Consider the following 20,235-nt stretch of genomic DNA (forward strand, 5'->3'; position numbering starts at 1 on the left):
GCAGCTGGGTGGACGCAAACACTATGGTCTAATCAAAGACTGATGGATGTGGAGCTGCTGTCAGTTTGGTTTTTAGTAATAAAGGATTCTTCAGGCATTGTGAGCCCATGATCCAGTTATGTATGATAATCAGTTCTGTCTGTGATTCACATTAAGGGCTGCAACTAATGATTCATATCAATATCTTATTTAAGTCTTATAAAGTATGCATTAGAATTTTCCTCAACACTTTATAATTATCATGGGTGAGGTCAGAAAACATATTTAAAAATTTTACTGAACTTTATTTTAAAAGCTTGTGACATTGAATGTATGTTTTTTTTAAAAAGTAACTAAAAGATTGAAAGTGGGCAGGACATGACATATGTAACTGTATTTTGTTTGTTGTGTATTATGTTTGTTTTTTTCTTTGAGCGTGCTCATTGTAAGAGCATGATTTATTGGCTTCAAGTTCAGATTTTGTTACTCAGATAGCCCCTGCTTGTACTTTGATTTTCTATGCTCGTGCTCCCACTGTGCGCTTGCAGTCGGATATTTTGTTGCTCGGACAGAAAGCTTTAGCTAATCTCCTCGTGCTCTCCTACTGCTTTTGTGTGCATGTGAAATAAAATTGCCCTGCCCTCGTCATGTTACCTTTATTTTGGGAGTTACAGACAGGTGTTAACTGCATGCACTTGCATACGGGACTCCTAATGAAGTAAAGCTAACGAAGCAGCAACTAGGACAGGACAATTTCATTTGTCATAATGGAGTTCTATTGGTTGGGGAATTCTGATACACAGAAAAATCACAGTGCAGACGTGTCACGTGTGCATAGAATCTTGCTTCAGCACAAGGAAATCTGTCCAAGCACCGAAAAAAAATTGGGCCCAAGTGCAAGGTTTGAGCACAAGCAGAGTAAATCTAAGCACAACAGGGGCTATTTGTGTGCAAGCGCAGGGTTTTGAGTGAAAGCATTATGAAATCAATTAGTCCTGCTCTCAAACTGAAAGATATTTTCTTGGATAAAGAAAAAAAACATCATGCTTAAGCTTTATTTTCTTCCATTTGTCATCACAGCCTTTCTCACATCTGGCAGTGTGTACAGTGCAAGTGTATTCACTGAGAGGAAACAGCAGCCACACCTGCAGGTGCAGCCATAGTCATATTCTGTATTTATCTCCCCACTTCACATTTGGCCCCTGTTCTCAGTGCTCATGATCTGGTTATGAAATATGCATGGTGCTCTCTCTCTCCCTGCTCACAGAGCTGCTCCGGCTGCACACACAGCGGCTCCAGTCCGGGTTTTCCCTGCTGCTGTCTGCCTGCTGTCAATGAAACATCCAACGCGTCCTCTCAGCCTTTATTCCTCTACGTGTTTCCATCGCTCCGCCCTCTTCCTATCTGGATTTTTTCCCCCACCTCCTCCTCCTCCCCTCTCTCTCTCCCTCTGTATCTCTCTCACCCCTGTCTCTCACTCACTCTCTCTCCCTCTCGTTGCATCCATTTTTGTGCATTTAAGAAATCTCCAAGAATTACCAACCTGGAGGAAAGCGAGCTAAGCAGAGTGACAGAGGAGGGTTAAGGGCTCCAAACGAAAACAAACAGGGACGGACCGGGCCACCTTTGATTATTCCAACATGCGAGTGGAACCTCTCTAAAGAATGGCAGCGATGGGTTAGACAGGATTTAACATGACAGCGAAATAGAAGGCAAGAGTTGTTCATTTGTTCCTTTTCAACCCCTTTCGATTTCCCTTCTCCCTGGATGGATGGATGGGTTGTGTTTGGAGTAGCCGAAGGTTGTATCCTGCAGCCTGTGCACCCCGTGCCTCTTCACAGGAGCATTTCTGATCCCGAGTGTTTTCTCTTTCACAACATTTCATGTGTGAATTTGTGCGTTTTCGACCTGCAGCCGCTTGAATGTAGCCTGTTAGCAGGCAGCGATCAGTCGGCTGCAGCGTTACTATTTATCAAACCCCATCATGAGCATTTAACAGCATGAGGGTGAAGCCTGTGATGGATGTTTTTGACGCTTATTTCTGCAGCACGGTGTAATAATAAGATGTGCATGGTGCACTAGTGCCGTGCGTAAACCACGGTGCCTCCAGCGGAAAACCCACCGTTCATTTCTTACCGCATGAAATGTAAAACAAATGTAGCTATGTGTCCCACCCATGATGCTGCTGGTTGATGGTGCTTTTATCATTCATTCTCTGTAGCCACTGTGTGTAAAAGATGTCTGCTCCACACGGGCCCCGGGGCGGCCCTGGCCCTGCTGCTGCTGCTGCCTCAGCGGCCGGCGCCATGCCGGAGATGCCGGACCTGAGCCACCTCACCGAGGATGAGAGGAAGATCATCCTCGGTGTCATGGACCGACAGAAGAAGGAGGAAGCGAAGGAACAGTCGATGTTGAAGTAAGGAAAGAGGCGGGGATGGTGCAGGAGCTGTGTGTCGGCGCGTGCCGAGCTCAGCCCCGGGTGTTTCTGTGGGGCTTGTAGTACAGCGTGTATTTCTGATGCAGGAGCTGAAACAGTCCACTGTTAGTCGGCCAAGGTGAGGCGAACCTTCCCCTCGCCTGGTGGTCGCTCCCTGACCCCCTCCTCCTCCTCCTCCTCCTCCAGGAAACACTACATGTTCATGTCTGAGTGTCTTGTTCTTTATAGAGCCACACACACACTCAGCACTTTAATGTATCTCACAGCTGTATCTCTACTATAATGGCTGGGTTGTAGCGGCAGCAGCAGCGGGCGCCATTTTCACGTTAAAAAAAAAAAAAAAAAAAAAAAAGCACGCCAAATTGCTTAACCTTTCCCCACGCGCGTCACAGAGATTACACAACATGACACTGGGAAGGATCATTTAAGGTGTCCTTTCGGGGCGATGGCGCACGCGGGGTGTGTGTGATTTCTACGTTAAAGCCTCGGTAGATCGTGTATCCCCCCCCCCCACCCCCCTCAAATACCCATCAGCTTCCACCATCACTCCTCCTGTGTACAGATGTCGCTCGGAGCTGTTTCAGCACCACGGAGCTGTCCACACAGCAGGCTCCGTTTTTTAAGGTGGACCGGGAGTGTTTTTCGCCACCGTCTCTTTATAACCTTTTAGCCACAACTCTGCCTTATGGGTGGAATACTGCACCCTGTCGACTCAGCCCGGTCATATATATATATATATATGTATATATACATTTAAAAAACGGTCAGCTGATGTGTGAAAAAAAGATTGGGGTTCGAGCTTCTTTCGGCAGGCATGGCTCGTGTGGATGCTGGTAGCCTTAAATGTTTCCATCCTGTTGACTTTTTTTGTAGTTTTCCAACTTTAGTGAAAAGGATGAACATGAGCATGTTGTATTTGGACTATTGTTACTTGACTTTCAGTAAACACATTATGTTACATTGTAGGCAATGAGTAAGTCCGATTCAATTTGACAAGTATAAATTAAATGGAGTGTTTTTTATACAGCACCTTCCTTCACTTATCAACCACTCAAAGTGATTTTACACTACAAGCCCCATTCACTCATTCAGACACACATTCATACAGCGTTTCTATTCGCAGCGTTTTTTCTCGATCACCCTACTCACACGCTGCACTGGGGTCAGTGTCTTGCCCTATAGGATACTCCGGAAAACAGACTGGAGGAGCCGGAGATAGAACCACTGTCCTTGTGGACGGCCCTCTCTACCTCCTGAGCCAAAGCCACACTGTACAGCCAAATCGCAAAGTTTATTATCCCAAGGTATTTTACATAGTTAGATTGAGACCATACAATTTTATAGAGAAACCCAAAAGTTATCACATCGAGCAAGCCCATGGCAATGGTGGAGAGACTTAATGACTCAATGTGGCCATCTGCCTCGACTGGAAAGGGTGAGCAGAGAAAAATGGGGGAGAGAGGAGAGGTGGGTGGAAGAGAAGAGAGAGAGAGGGGACCAGGAACACCTTTGTAAATGTCATATTTGAGCTCTGTCAGACTGGTTGTTATGCTGACTATACTAAGACTGATACATACATGTGATGATAGCAGCAATGGTTAATAATAGTAGTAGTAGTAGTAGTAGTAGTAGTAGTAATAATACTAATAATAAGATTTCTGGTGCTGCAGCCTCCCAGCATGTGCCAGTGTGACTTCAGTGTGAGCTCAGTGTGTGTGTTTGTGTGTGTGCCACGATCACTGGGAGCTTTTTAGAGGCATTAGAGCTGTTGTTTTCCATCATCAGGTAAATGTTTGCACTAAGGCAGCATTCCTAATGGAGAGCGAGTTGTGCAATCCCTTCCTAATGCTGCTGCATGATAAACATGACTCACGTACTCCGAGACACGGCTACCTCAGCCGCTGCGGTTCATGCTGCGTGATTCATCCAGGCCTTTTCCCTCCGCCTCCCGTTCCCCTTTCAATGTCCCACTCTCTATCACCTTATCCCCAAAAGCGTCTTTCCTCCTATTTCTCTTTCTCTGAGGTAAAAGGCGATTGTCAGTTTTAGTCACTCTTAGTCTCACAGTGATGTCAAAGCCTTGTCATGACTGAGCATGGGCAGAAGAGGCTGTTCTTTGCGGGGACATGACTGACTGACTGTCTCACCATAATGTTAGGTAACTCTGATTGTGGGCCACATGAACTGCAAGCGTACGAGAGGCGTGAGGTCAAAGAGGCCTCAGCGTGGATTGGTTGCGTCCTCATTTGCTTCCTGTTTCCAGTATGGCTTTTCTCCTGCATACCCTGGTCACCAGATGTTTTTATCTCATCAGCAGAACCAAATGCAACATCTGACAGAAGACGTGGAGTTTGTATTAAGGGCTGGCTGCCACCATTATGCTGTTGCTTTGCTGTTAAGACATTCTGATTGGACATCCTGACCCTGCTGAGGTCGAGTAAAGTAACCTTCAATTTTTCTCACAGCCCAGCCCATATTGGTTTGGTTTTAATGTGTCCTGTCTATACGTACGAGGTGACTCATCATGAGTCATCAAAACAGTAAATCCCCATTTTCTTTACCTATGAATCACACAAGCATAACATATCCTGAAGCAGCATTAATTCACTCCGCTGTGGTGTAGGTACAGCAGCAGCAGATTAACTTGTTATTGAATGGTTCGTAGCATTTCCGCTACTGTCGGAAACAAACACCCACACGGCAAAATCCAACCCTATAGCCCGTACATCTGCGCTGTCACGGTCCAATCCCACTGCGGCTTGGATGGCTGAAAGTGGCAGTTTGAACATTGAAGTGTGTAATCTAACAAAGGGAATCCTGGGAAGATGGAGGGATGAAGGAGAGAGAGGGAGAGGAACCTCCAGCTGCAGGGCTTGCCAACTTGCTGTCATCTCACTAGAGGTGCTACAGAGAGCGAGGATGGAAACCCAGTGCTGCTGACTCGCATGTAATTAGCTTCTCTCTCCTAGGCTGCTCATTTTTAGCAGGCCCGTGTATGTGTTTGTCTGCATGTGGAAATGTGCTGCACCAAGGAGAAGTCGATTTCTTGAAGTCCGTGAGGCGGCGCTCATTCTTAGATTCCTCTCCTAGAAAGCTCCTCAAAGCGGCAGCTAAGTAAGTGTGTTTAGCTCAGAATCCAAACATTTCTGCACACAAAACAAGCTTTTCATGCATCAGTGATTCCCTGTACAGCAGTGATGGTTATGGGACCCCAACCCCCTCCCACCTAGACACTGTGTTTCCCACAGGCTGGCATCAGCTGCCTGCGATGGGGTGACCCACACAATGCCTGGGGCTCCACTTCTCCTTTCTCCCTGCTCCTCCGATCCTCCAGGGCAACTTGCTGGTTCTGCTTGGTGGCTCGGAGTGGCAGAGTGTGGGAGACTGACTTTCTCTTTCACAGTTCCAACCTCTGTCGCTTTGTTGTTCTTCCTATTTCTCTTAATAAGCAGTGCCTGTTATAAAGGTAGGAGCTGATGAAACATAATCACACATAGATGCACATATAGGTGGTAACAGTAACTCTTCCTCCTCGTGGCTGTAACAGTGTTAAACTAGTGGATCAGGGGACTGTGTCATTCACTCAGGGACCTCCTTTGACTAATTATACTGGCTGACTTGTTTGAGGGACTCCCACTGAGATGCAGGTATTCCAGGGCTCTGAGGTGTCTGCTGGTAATGGAATGTAATTGTATCATGGCAATGAGGTGAAGATATTGTAAAAAGAAGATTGTTAAAGGAGTTAGCTGCATGTTTTAATTTAATTAAACTAGCAATTTAGCATTGCACGTCCACTGACACTTCTGGAACACTGCATCCTACAATTTCCACAATGCACCTGGATAGCAACCCCTCATTTAGACCCCAGTACATAAGGCAAAAGCTCATGACTTTTAAAACTCCCGAGAACAGTCTCCATCCACACAAGCATCTTAGTTCTGTATCAGTAATAACTCCAGTCCACACTCACATGCCTGAAAACGTATATTACAAGATCTTTCATATACACTGTGCATATACATAAATTCAGGGAGCAGATTTGTCTACTCTGCAGTTGGGTGCAAAGTTACAGGAAAAACGAGGAATGAGAAACAACAATGGTTGAAAGATGAGGGATTCATTCTCTTAGACCGACGATGTGGTGGCGCTAGTGCCACCAGCACTAGTTCCACCACATCGTTGAGTTGAGTCGCAATACCAATCAAACTGGTGACTGCGTCATTATTTCAAAACATGTTCCCATCCAGACTACAATGCATCCATGGATAGCTTTTCCAATAATTTCTGTTTTAGGTGCTCAAAGACTGGGGAGTAGTGTGGACAGCAGCAGTGATGCTAGTAGAGTGGATTTAGCCTAGTCAAGATGTCATGACCCCAGTGACATCATCAGGGTTCTTTTCTCAGACCACCTACCTGAGTCACATCAGACACTACAAAGCTGTCGATACATAAAATTGCTGGAGTGTCTTTTTAATTCAAGCCGTACTGATCAGCCCCATTTGCATGTATACAGTACTATGCCATGATTGTTTACACAGTTACACTGTAGGACGAGATAGTAGTGATGAGAGAAATGAGCTGACCAGCAATTTAATAATCATTTGACTCCGGACATCTCATGATAAATGTAACTTCAGTGAAACTTTAATAGTTTACACTGCAAATCATACTTTGAAGTCAACTATTTTGCCCTGAATGTTATTAAAATTTTTTCCTGTCAGAAAATGCATCATGTTCCTGGTTCATGTAATGTGGCCATGGTGAGAGGCGTGTTTGTGTGTGTGTGTTTAACATGAAGAGCATTGACCTAGAATTAGCTTTGATTGATCACATCCCGTTTCCTTTTTCTGTTACTCCCTCCAACCCGGAGAAAGGGAGAGAGAAAGAGAGAGAGAGAGACCTATGGTTGTGAAATGAGGCAAGGTAATGCTCTTCCCACTGGACAATGTACAGTACACACACGAACACACACACACACACACACCCTCTCCCTCTCTCTCTCTCCCCCCTGCCTTTTTCTTGTTCTCTCAGCTCACTCACCCATGCTCACTCGCCTTCCCATGCAAAGAGCAGATTCTGTCATGAGCATTCTACAGCCACCCATCCCCCATCACTTTCCCCAAGGGAAAGCGAGAGAGAAAGAGAGAGAAAGAAGGAGAGAGAAGGAAGAGAGGATGCTGTCTTGACTCTATAAAGCAGAACGCACGCCAGATGAATACATCATCATGCTAATTAAAGTAACAATGTGTTTTGGTTACGGAAGGCTGGCATGCTGTCAAGTAGTTTGGCTTAGCCGGACAGGAAATCCAGTTATAACACAATTGTAATCATTACAATGAAATATAAAATAATATATTTACAAGTTCCTCATAAGCTGTGGAAGTGAAGTTTGATTAGTGTTGATGTTATTGGTGCTCTCCCATCTCTCCACACTTTTTCTTTATATTTCTGCCATTAACTTACTGTATCTGTCTCATCACCCCTTGCCCTGTGCTTGCACATGCTCTTTTTCTTCACATACTCCCCTTACATTGTTCTATCATATATAATTAATACTCCCTCTAATAGATGAGGCTGGTGTCCTTCCATGTTTACCTACGCCAAGGAGGCTATATATTTTCATTGTCGTTTGTCTTTCTTTTAGCCGAAATGCACCAAAAATGCTGAACTGATTTTATTTTAATTTGGTGGAAGGGTAAGGTGTGGGCCAACACATTCACTTTTGGAGTGAATTCAATTAAAGAGGCGGATCCAGGATTTTTTTCAGGCGCTTTCTGTAACATTGCATGACAGGGTGTTTTTTTTTTTTACATTCGTGTGAATATGTCAAGATATAAAAATAGATATTTAAAGGACTGATCTGTGCAATTTAATGTGGCTTGATTGAATGTAATGTGTTGTGTGACTGCCCTGGTGAAGGCATGCACGGAAAAATCCTTCTTCTCTGAGCTTCTCTGTTTTGGTCTCCTCCTGAGAAATATACTCTTGTGTTCAAATGCTCCACTGTTTCCAACTGCTGGTGCTGTGCCAGTGTTCAATCAGTGTTTCAGAGATGTATTTATGGTATGATTGATGTATTATGATGATGTATTATTTTGCTGTGAACAGTTGATTGCTATGGCTGCTATGTTGTGGGCCATTAAACCAAAACAATAAGCTGAAAGACACTGACGAGCTCTGTAGAGCAGAGATATACTGGAGGTTTGGATGATAATTCTCTGTGGATTCATCATCATGAGCAACTTTGTTTCACATGACCTACTGTCAAGACATAAATCTTCACGAGTAAGACGACTGGACACTGTAGTTTGTTAAACAAGCCTCTGAAACGGAGGGAAATCGTTCACATCTGGGACTATTTTTAGATGAGGATTAATACATTGCTTTATTTTGAGCACTGGAAACATGTATGTGTTTTTATCTACAAGTCCTATGTGTCGTGCACCAGTGGCTCAATGTGTCTGGACAGTATTACTGAGCAAATCAATGGCACAGAGAAATCAAACTACACAGACAACACTTCCATAGGATCAGTTCATTGTTGATTTTCTTCTTTTCAATGGTTGCAATACGTAAGAGAACTACAGAATATGAACTTGTTTAATGGTCTGAGTCACTTACAAGGTTTAGGCTGGGTGAAAAAAGAAAGGAGAGGACACTCGAGGATGAGAGACATAAAGGAGAGGGCAGGGTGAGAGGAAAGTTTGGGACAGGTGAGCGTAGGAGAGGGGAGAGGAAATGAGAAGGGACGAGGAGGGCGAGAGGAGAGGGCAGGAAAGGAGAAGCGAACATCAGAGAGAAAATGAGAGGAGAGACAGTGACGTCTGAGATGCTATCAGGTCTCGTTGCTGATATGACAGCCTTAGTCCCCATTGACAGAGCAATCAGCCTGCCATCTCCCATAGCCTGCTGTTCTCCTGTGTGGCACAGCACAGCGTCGGCCTCTATTGTCTTTCAGGGCTTTGTTCTAAATAACATCTGCATTCGTCAGCATCGGTTTTATTCTCCTCTGGGCTCTTATCCCTCAAGCAAAGTTTGAAGGGATTTTCCTGTCCCTGGCTGCGTAGTTTGAAATGCCCTTGGTGAAACCTGACAGTAGGAAACAGTTTTAGAACGAGATTGTTGTAACTTGGTACAGGGCATGTTTTGTGTATTTATAGAAATATGTAATACAATGTTACACGGCAGCACAGGAAGATAGGTTTTCATTTTTAAACTTAGTCAACAGAGCCTCAAGCAGATGGAGCACTTAATGTTAAATCATAAGCTGATACCAAGACCCTAACTTTGGGTTGAACACTAGGGGGGTTGAGGTCCAATAATAATAATTTACACCTCATACTAGCTAGCCGATGAAGTGAAAACAAAACTGGGGTAAATAAGTTATTCTTTGTTCGTACTGTAAATAAAATTCAATCAAGGAAAACAATCTTCCCCTTTTATGTTAATATTTTTCATTCAGCGTAACTATACAATTATTGGGGGATGGGGATATTTGTATAGACTGGCTCCTCACATTACGCCCTAGGTTAATTACCAAATTTAATAAGGTTGCGGGTTCAAGTCCCTTGATCAAAAAGCATTGTGTTTACCTCAGCAAGCATGTGAAAATGCTCGCTGAAGAATGTGGTGTGATGTATCTCTTCCCCTGTATGAACTGATGTTGATGTTGAGAGGTACTCGAGTAACCTGATTGGGAATACAATGCAATAGAAAAGCAGTCATAGCTACATAATACATTACAAAGGGGGGGAGTGAAAATGTAAGCGTTGCCTCGGCCAATGAGAGCAAAGAGAGTAGTCTTTTAAGAGTGAAAGGCACCAAGGAGGGGACACTTTATCACCTTTATTGACCCATCCCCCATCCACCCTTAGTAGAGTGTGGAGTCAATGTAGAGGAAGATTAACAGCATCTGACCCTGGAAGGGAAGCCCAGTGCTTCTGAGGAACTTAGGTGCCTGCTATAGAATAACTGTCAGTGTTATATTGTACGTGTCAAGTGTGTTTCTTAAAACCAAGGGGTAGTGTGACAATATATTCCGCTGACAAATTCAGCACATCACACTAATGGGCTCCACGCTACACTCACAATCTAAGGAAGCAAAAACTGGAAGAAAAGTGGCGTCCAATAGTTCCTGTCCCATATAGGAAGGTGGTCTTAGGGTACACTGACACAGCACCTGAGGGACAGCTGGGTGCTGTGTCAGTGTAGATAGTTACAGCTAGCGAGGTCTGCTGCCTCTTCTCTCTTCTGTGACATTCCCTCAGGGTTTGTTTTATGATTGTTGAACCCTGAAAGGTCAGAGAAAGGACAACACCCCGCTCTGTGCAGGAGAGGTCTCCAACCACGTGTCCTGGGGAGCCCATGTAATTCAGGTTTCTGAATAAAATACACCAGCAAGTTACTTCTTTTCTGAATCAACTCAACTTGACAACACTAAAGTAGTTTTATATATATTTGTGAGTGTCTGTATATCTTTTCATAGTTTGGTTTTTGATGCAACCAAAGACTATTTTTTGTTACAGATACTTGGATAGATGAAGTGATTTGTTTCCTGTTCATTATCATAGTTTGTATTATTAAGGTGTCTTTTATTAACCAAGGAGGTTATGTTTTCATCTGTGTCTGTGTTTTATCTGTCAGCAGAATGATGCTAAAGTACTGAACTGATTTGCACTGTTGTAGAAGAATGAGGCGGGGGGGAGGGAAGAGCCCATGACATTTTGCTGCAGATCCGGTTGAAGAAGCAGATACTTCTGTTCACTTTCCTCAACATTGCAAGATTTTCAACATTTTTACACATTTCTCAAGAAGTAATTGATCTTGATTCTGCAAATTGTTTGGCCTTGGTGAAGGGAATTGTTCCACTGTGTGCCACATGTATCAGGCATGCTGCTGATGCTAGCCTGTAGCATTTGACCTTGTTTGCGAAGCCTTCTGTATCATTAACTTAAAGAATGACTCAGCTAAAAGTGGAGGTCAATATTCTGTTGTGTTACCCAAAAATAATTTCTCTTAGTTAGCTGTAGAAAATCTCAGTTACAGCCATTATGGTGCTTGTCAGACTTACTGAGGATAAACCCCCATTTAAACCTGCAGTAGTTGCCTTCAGGTACTTGCTAACTGCATATTTAGTGTCTGTGGTATACAGCTTGGCAAGAAAGAAACTTGGTATATTTCCAAAGATTTTGCAAACAGTCAATCAGGTCATTTATCTTTTCTCCTCCCCGAGCTTGTCTGGCCTTGAATCACAGAGGGTCGAGGTGAGGCATTCACCCCCCACATACCTTTTCCCCGTCTGCTTCATTTAATGCTGGCTCCTCTAATGTTGTTCATCTTTTTGGGAGATTCGTTTAAGAGCAAATCACAAGTGAGTGTTGCTGCTCATGGTAGAAGTTCTTTAAGTTATTTTAGGAAGCAATTTGAGTAAAGTCAGACTCCCTCCAAAATGCAAACTCACAGTTTTCATATGGGCCACCTCAGTGAGTTCTATTTTTGGCAAACGCCAAAAATAAACAAATGTCCATTTACTTAAAGGTACAGTGTGTAGAATTTGGTGATATCTAGTGTTGAAGTTGCCTGTTGCAGCTGAACACCCCTCACCTCATCCTCTCCTTCCAAACATGAAAAAGAAACGGTGGTAGCCTTTAATTGTCATAAAAACTCAAAAGTGTTTAGTTTGTCCAGTCTGGACTAATGTAAAAAACATGGCGGCCTCCTCAAACAATTTAGATGAAACGAACGAGTGAAAACATCATGAGAATTATTCTACATTAAATACCTGCCAATAGTTCCCTTTCACCTAAATCTTACACACTGGACCTCTAATGCAATTGCTGCTCACCCATATAAATGTTAAAAATGAAAAAAATGAAAGCGAGCAATGAGATGACTTTTTATAGTTCTCACCCCAGATGTGTTGCTCTGTGTGTGAGCTGGTGTATTTACTGGCTGAAGTTTACACAGCACTCAGTTTGTGTGTCCGGCCACGTTCTGCTCATTCAAGACTCAGCTGGTCGGAGCAGGTGCAAGCTGGTGACTCAAACACGTGCATGCTGCTTAGCCGGTCCTTCTGATCCGCCTTTGTGTGGCCAAAAAATCACAAACCATCCAGTGCTTTCTATAAACAAATACAGCCGCCCTGTGTTCGTCTGCCACACAGATGTGGTACAGTCAGTGAAATGAGACACACATGCATGCACACTCAGGCCTCATAATCTAGCATATGACAGGCACAGTGATTTTATTGAGAAATTTTAGATTTGCTTATGCAATCCCTGTTTAGTTAATGATTGTATTTCTTATATTGCAATAATATGACAAATTTTTTTTATTTGAATTTTTCTACATTAGATTTTCTGTTTGCTCTGCACACAATTTCTATTCCATCTTTTATTACTCTCTACAACTAGTTATTTGTTCTCAGAGGTGTAGCAGGGATCAAGGGTTTGATGTTAAGCAGCATTAAAATCATGCACGTGTACAGTGGTTCAGCTGTAGGTAGATTACAGAAGCGGCCGACTGACATAAATAGGGAAGGATAAAGAGCAGCCATTTTCATGATGTCACTAATGTAGCCATGGCCCTTATATAAGTCCACTGTTTGAACACACTCATACACAGGCACTGTCATGTAACCTACACTAGGACATACTGTACAGCATACAGACCACTGCTCCCACTGCCTAGGGCTGAAGGTGGCTTTGTGTGAGCTTTAAATGCATTATTCCAGAGATTCAGTGTCTGTTTGTGTGCATGTGTGTTCAGGGTTGCTTGGTTTGTGTAGTGTAGCGTGTACTACATTAGCTACCATGAAAAAAAAAAGAAACAGTGAAGAGGCCAGTTTTTCATCCCCCTCATTTGACAGTGATGAGGAGGGAGACAGAGAAAGTCAATGGTGTGATCCCGGGATCGTGCTCCTCGACCGAAGTCTGATGGAGGATCTCCCACTAATCCCTTAATATCACTCGTCCCACTGAGATACTGCTGCCATCGCCATGGTGATGCCGAGCTGGCCTGGATGTGTACTAGTGGAACGAGGAGGGGGCTGGGAGGAGGGGTTGGTGGAGGAGAGTCGCTGCAGATAGAAATCCTCTTTTGTAAAATATAAGTACGATCATTTGAAGTAGTATCTCGAGGAAGGAAATGCAGGCAGTTTGAAGTCACCTGGCGTCAGGCCTTGAGGAGGAGGGGGAGTCGGTTGCGACGACAAGTAGAAGCTGATCGTCTTAGCAGTGGGCGGCTGCTTGGATGGTTGGTTGGCTGGTTGGCTTATGTGCTAAGAAGCGGCTAATGCAAGGGAATCCTTTGATTTGGGGTTTTACAGCAGCCAAAGTCAAACTTATCTTTCTGCCATCTGACAGATGTTGAGAGCCATCAAGTTCAAGTTCATTTCAGCCGTACAGTGGTCACATCTGTTTATTGGACTGACCGTGCTGTTTGTTAAAGCTCTCATGGTGTGTCTGCTGTGGCCTTTGCTTTGCATGACAACTTCATGTAGTGGCGGATACAATTCCAGGAGTGTGTAACTTCATATGGCATCTACAGCAATATTTCTGCAAAGCGATGGGTGTAGCCTGTAGCCAGAGAGGTGATATCAGATTGCGCCTGTGCTTGTCTGCCTGTGTACACTGTATGCAGTTTAGTTAAGCAAGCTAATAGTGACGTGCTGTAGCGATGAATTGGGACAGGAAGGAGTAGAACAGGCAGGGCCAACAATAGGCAGGGTATCTATTACCTCTCTATTGTTAGCCATGTACAGGCTATTATTAAAGCCCTGAGTGAGCCACAGACAGCAGACTGCAGTTTCAGTACAACCCACCTACTGCTCCCAGCTGGGATCAGCAACTACATCATGGCTTTTTTATGTGTTTGAGGACGGTACTGATGGGAGTTTGGAGAGCAGCAGTGAGGTCGAATATGATCATGATTGTCACTACTGCTGTCACAGTTTTTTTTTTGACTGATGTTCTTAGCAAGTCTTAATTTTGGAGATCAAACCTGAGATGTTCCAGTTTTGGGATAGTCCCTCACCAGGGAGACCAGGAGAAAAGGAACTGGGACAAGGCTTCTGCTGACTACGAGACTGGAAATAATATGGCAATAGCGAGACTGGGCAGAATTGGTGCTCGAGGAGTGGTTTTGATGGCTCAGTCCGTATAGCACAGGGTTAGAGAAGGACAGGGGGCTGCATTCAGCCGCCACTGTCTGGCTATTGGAGCTTGCGACTGGGCTAATGCAGAGGGCGGTGACCTAACCGCGGCGGGGCTAAGGCTGAGTTTCTAGAGTATCCCCAGTGGAGCTGTTCATCCGTGCATGGGAGGAGTCGTGACGCTAGCATGGGACAATGTCAGCTGCCAAGAAAATGCTGAGCACAGCCAGAATAAAATGTATCTATGTCAGGATGAATAAAGTGCGCTGACAGGAGAAGCAACCAGCGTTCACATACAGAGAAAGATGTGTGTGCACCGTTAACCCAGCAACAACAGAAACTTTGCGTATCATTGCAGCTTAATAAATGTTGCTCATATAGTTTATATGTTGTTCTATAGAATAAATTAGCTCCATTAAAATGAACCTTGTACATACGTTTCCTGTAAGCCTGTATGGAAATACACTTGTGAATGTGTGGGCTGCTGGGTGATTAGCTGACTCTTTGCCACTTGGAAATCTCTCAGGAGGGGAGATATGGAGCAGCTCAATTGAATCCTGGCAGGTAATCTAAGGAAACAGATGGATTTTAGTTATATTTGGCAGCAGATTAGCCACTTCCCCCGTCGCTCAGAGAAATCTGCTGTTGCCAACTCCTGTTTGACAATCTGAATATTAGTCCTTGGTCATGAGGTCTGGCTTGTGCGCTGTTAGATTGCCTATTCTGATGAGTGTGCCCTGCGGATTGAATCCTATCAGTGCTTTCTAAGGCCCAGCTGTGGGTCGCTGGCCAACCCTTCCACACCAAGGCGCTTGCCCTGTTGCCGTCCCTCCTGCCCTGCCTATCGTTCCAGCGCAAAGTGCCAGAGGAAGATATCAGCGCTCCATCCCCTACTCCTAATCCTCTCGTAGGTGCAGAGAAAAGTGTTCCGTAGCACTTCTGCTGGCATTTATTAAAGAGGAAGAATGAACAGGTGTCACAAGATTTAATCGTCTGTCTTTAAATAAGATGCTATTTTTAGTGCATACTCTGGTTGTCTTAGAGATTTGCAGGTAATGTACAGTAGAGGTGGTATAATGGGAGGCTTTCCGTTTCATATATTCCTGCAGGGATTTTGCTGACACGGTCATACACTGTGTGTTGATTTTCCTTATGTGGCTGTCTGAGCTACAGCAACGCACTCTGCTGGAGCTTCTTTAAAGATGTGATTTTCTGTAGTTTGGTTTGATTATTCTGTTTTAAGCAACCTACAGAATATTCCTAGATATCAGTTATTACTCACTGTACAAACTGTAGATTATAATACAGAGTATATTTGCTGAGCTCTCCTCTTTCAATATCTCTTAATAAAACTTCTAGTTAACCAACTAGCGCAGTGCCTGTTCTAAACCTGTCTGTTTGTAATGGGCTCTTGGTCCTTGTTGATGCTCCAGAGCCACTTCAGAATCATTCCTAGTCATTGGTGAGTCCTCCTCAAACAGTTTCTACAATATACTGTCACTTTTTCATTGTTTGTGTGCTGGATGTTTTGTTCAGTCTATGGTGCAGACTGAAGTTAGAAAACTTTGTGTTCACCTTTTCTGGTTTATCTGTAATGAAGGTTTTTTTTAATAAAATGAAGCCGAATTTTCTTTATTACTGTTCACCTGTGTGGAATTTTTAAAGTTTAAATTATTTACTGATCTGATGTTATTTTTTCATTCAGAACATGCTGGCTATTTCAAATGTGTGTTAAATTACTGACACAATCAATTCAGCAAGATTCAATTCAGTCCACAGCCCTCCAGCCCCCACTGGATTATTAAATTACTATTAACGTATCACTTGTCCAAATCACACAAACCTTGGCACTTCATTTCCCATGATTACTAAGAATACACATGCCAAGTGTGAAGTCGATTAGATGAAATGTTGGTGAGAGATGCGTTCCAATTACAGGCAGACTTTGTGGGATTAGTAGGTACATATTTCTCAAATAACCACTGGTCTGCTGACTCTCATGTTGGCTTCCACACACTGAAATGATTTAGGTGAGAAGAACCATATCGATGAACTTTGACTGAATTACCTTATGTTATTCCACAACAGGCCTCTGATGAGCTCAAACACATGTATATGTCTGATGCCTGGTCATTTAGAATTTTTTTTTTTTAGAGTTTTAGCAAATTTAAATATCCTTCACTGAAACACAGTCTTTTATTGGAATATTTTGTACATCTGTAAGCAAGCCGATCTTGTTTAGAAAGAACATGATATTACAACTACATGCAGAGTTCTTACAGCTAACGTAGGTAAATATATTTTTAGACTTTTTTTTTAAACAATGCTCACAGCCTGTCCTCACCACATCCTGGTAACAGATACAGATACATGGCATATGATCCAATAGAAAAAGAAAATAGATGCATTTTAATAATACAATGCACTGCAATTGATTCTTTTTATTTCAAAATAAAAATCTTACTAAGTGGAGCAGACACCTTAAAGTTAGTGCTTCAGTCATTACCTTCAACTGGGAGGAGTTTGGGGTCAGTGGTGCCAGTGTAACTTTACCATCTTTGCCCCCTGTATTTTTGATAATTGAGCTGTGGTCTCTGCAGTGTGCCACCAGCATGTTTTATTGTTTTTCGTAGTTTGAGGACTGACAGTGCAGTCGAAACCAACTTTTAGACTTTTAACAGTGCGGGCGAGGGGAGGCGGGAGAGGGGCAGGGGTCATGCACAGAGGCACCAACACAGAGAGAGGGAGAGAAACACACACACACACACAGAAAGAGAGAGAGAAGAGAGAGATAGTGAGATAGACAGTCTGAGATCTTTGTAACACGTTTGGAGTCCGAGATGGAACTAACACACCCCTAGGTGAATAAAGCTTTTTACCATTACTCCATTACAGATGGCACTAAGAAATGATTTCCTATGTACTGCATCATCTTACATCATATGACTTATGTTTAATATATCTATCATACTATTACGGTCAACAGGAAACAGAATACAGTTGTGCCACGGCCTCTGGTCAGAGATTTCCCTGTGGGTCTCTTGCCTGTGAGTGATTACAGACAGACATTAACCTCATCTCCTGGCAGTACTGACTGCCTGGGATGGTGTTAATGATGTATGTAGTTGGTATTTACCCACTGAGCCAGATTACTCCCTTATGATCCAATTATCACTCCGTCTGTAGCCGACTCAGAGGGCCTGCAGGGTCACTGCTTAGCCATGAGATCCACTATGACAGAAATTCTACTTCAGCGTTGATGTCGAGGCTACATCTCTCGATCTGTTCAAAATCTGCAGAGCACTGCGGGACGCCCTGGACGCTATAGTGTAAAATCTTAAAATGACTTTTACAAAGAAGTTGCATGAATAGAATGTAAGAAAGCATATTTTCATTGATTGTTATATAAAGGTTTTAAAATACAAATTCTCCACCAGAAATATAGTGATGCTGCTTCCCAGCATTTCCAGAGAAGCACATGTCACAATATCTCTACTGTTCTTAGCTGTCACATCAACATCTGCCAGACTTTTTTAAAACGGAAATAAAACACTCGGGAGCTGCAGATTACTGAAAGACAAGAGGTACTTGCTGGAGTGACTGGGTTGGACTGGTACACATTTGGCAGGGAGCTGGTGTAATTGGAAAAAAAATGATGTGGAAGTGCCGTGCAGCATGACAGAGTGGGGTGCACTTCTAGTGCCTAAAATGAACCCAGTACAGTACATTCTCTTGAATCTCATCTACATAGACTATATGTATATATGTGTTTTTGATTTCATGGCATTTTTGACATTACAGTCCTCCAAATCGCCCTTCTGATAATTATTTTAAAAGATGATGATGTTGATGTGTGTGCCTCAGTGCCACATACAGTAATTCCATCCATCCCAAAACAACTCTGAGCACATCAGTGAGCCACACTTTTGCATTGAGCATGACTAATCATTATTCCTTCATTATAATGAACCTGAGCACTGTAAATAATTGTGAGTTAAAGCCACACCTGTGCTGTAAATACTCAAATATAATCTGCTGCTGAAAGTAGTCCCTCACACCTTTATACATTGATAGATTGAGGCAGGTGTAGAGTTCACATGTGGTTCATCTGTTGATCTCAGCGACAACAGTTAGGTTTGGGTCATTAAACCAAAGCAATGAGTTAATTCAAACAGGGACTAAGAGCTGCATAGAGCCAAGAAGAACTGCAGCATTGAGTAACAACTCTCTGGATGAAGAAAGCATCACCTCTTCGTTTTATGAGAGAATGTGTTGCATTCACAAAGTGTGATCTGACACTCATCCACTGATATAATGTTAGTAGTATCGCTTATGGACAGTTTCTTGCCTATTCCTGTCAGTCCGTTGTTTTTGACATTTGAGCAGTAACTCCTTTATCAGATTTCAGGAGTTGTCTCACTCCTTTGAGATATTCCAATATGTGCTAAGTGGTTGGTATACGAGAAGTGCTGACACAGAAAACTGCACATGTGCATCATGAGCATGTCCCTGTGTGTTTTGTGGTAATGTCAGTGAGTACTTGACAATCTGTGCCCAAATGTTTTGGCTGGTGTATTCATGAATTATTCCTGTTTCTGGTTCCCATCACAACATGTTGCGTGACCTGCTGTGGTGCATGTGACATGTTACCAACCTTGTTCTGGTTGTGGTGGAATGATCATTGTACAACCGTCACATCAATGCATTTATTCTCAAAACTTCTTCCATCTGGAACTGTGTTTAAAAGAGATTACTCAGATTACAGGGAGGTATTTTAGAAAACCGTTTCCTCTGTTCCTCTTATGGTATATACCTGATCGATACATGAACTTCTAGTAGATTTTGGATTTTCTTACCATCTTTGGTACCTTGCAGCATAACTGAAGACTGTCCTTTTCTTTTGTTTCCCATTACTGATGTTTTTTGGTTTGTCTCCAAAGTGTGTAAATGGTCTGGTCTGTATTAAAATAGTGTTTTTTTAGTCCTGATGACAACTCAAAGTGCTTTACAGTGCAGTGTGTCTCCTCCACCTTGGTAACTCTTGCTGGTCACTCTATGCTCCCCAGTTTTTGTGCGCGCCTCATCTCCTGCACATCAGGAAAGGCCTTCCTGATGGTGTACAGTTATTACAAGCCTCTGTAAAGCTTGCAATAAATAAGTCAAACCTTAGACAATGCTTTAAACTTTTTGTCATTATTTATTGAATAATAGGAATTTTAATAATCCATGAAGATGTCCAAGAGGAAAGACGACAAATTAACAGTAGTGTCCAAATCAAAAAGATATTAAATGTACAATAAAAAGGAGAAGGTAAATATAAATATTTGGAAAGCTTGCTTGACAAGGTACACAAAATGATATGACCATGAATGAGTATTTATTTCCTTTTGATTGATTAATTAATTAAAAACTAATAATTTCTGGTATAACCTCACCCTGGCCTTTGGGACCTGGGTTGCTCTACTCTGTCCCCTGCAGTTAAACAGAATGGGGGGGCTTTGTTTTTTAAATGACACTGTTCATCAGCACATCATGACTTAAATCAGAATGGCATAAAAATACCTTGTTCAACATTCTTTATACAAACTTCAGGAATCAGTTCTTGAAGTTGATGCAGCACATCTGTCCACTAGAGAGCAGTGCGGCACCGGTGTTTGTCAGAGCTGAC

At 43.0% G+C, this 20,235-nt stretch overlaps 1 protein-coding gene across 49 annotated transcripts in view; it reads left to right on the top strand.

The window, feature by feature from the left end:
- Positions 1–1,416: 1,416 nt before the first annotated feature.
- The window catches only part of rims2a (regulating synaptic membrane exocytosis 2a), a 130,514-nt gene continuing 111,695 nt past the window's right edge, over positions 1,417–20,235 (top strand). For 18 of the 49 annotated variants that reach the window (XM_069537873.1, XM_069537853.1, XM_069537859.1 and 15 more), the window contains exons 1-2: positions 1,418–1,691; positions 2,201–2,395. In XM_069537873.1, coding sequence (XP_069393974.1) covers positions 2,217–2,395 — 179 coding nt within the window. In that variant the 5' untranslated portion in view covers positions 1,418–1,691; positions 2,201–2,216. Of the gene's footprint in view, positions 1,692–2,200; positions 2,396–20,235 lie in introns of all 49 variants that reach the window. The other 31 variants (XM_069537882.1, XM_069537885.1, XM_069537886.1 and 28 more) reach the window with 5 other exon arrangements.

The sequence above is a fragment of the Paralichthys olivaceus genome, chromosome 13 (genome assembly GCF_024713975.1).
Source record: "Paralichthys olivaceus isolate ysfri-2021 chromosome 13, ASM2471397v2, whole genome shotgun sequence".
Classification (NCBI taxonomy): domain Eukaryota; kingdom Metazoa; phylum Chordata; class Actinopteri; order Pleuronectiformes; family Paralichthyidae; genus Paralichthys; species Paralichthys olivaceus.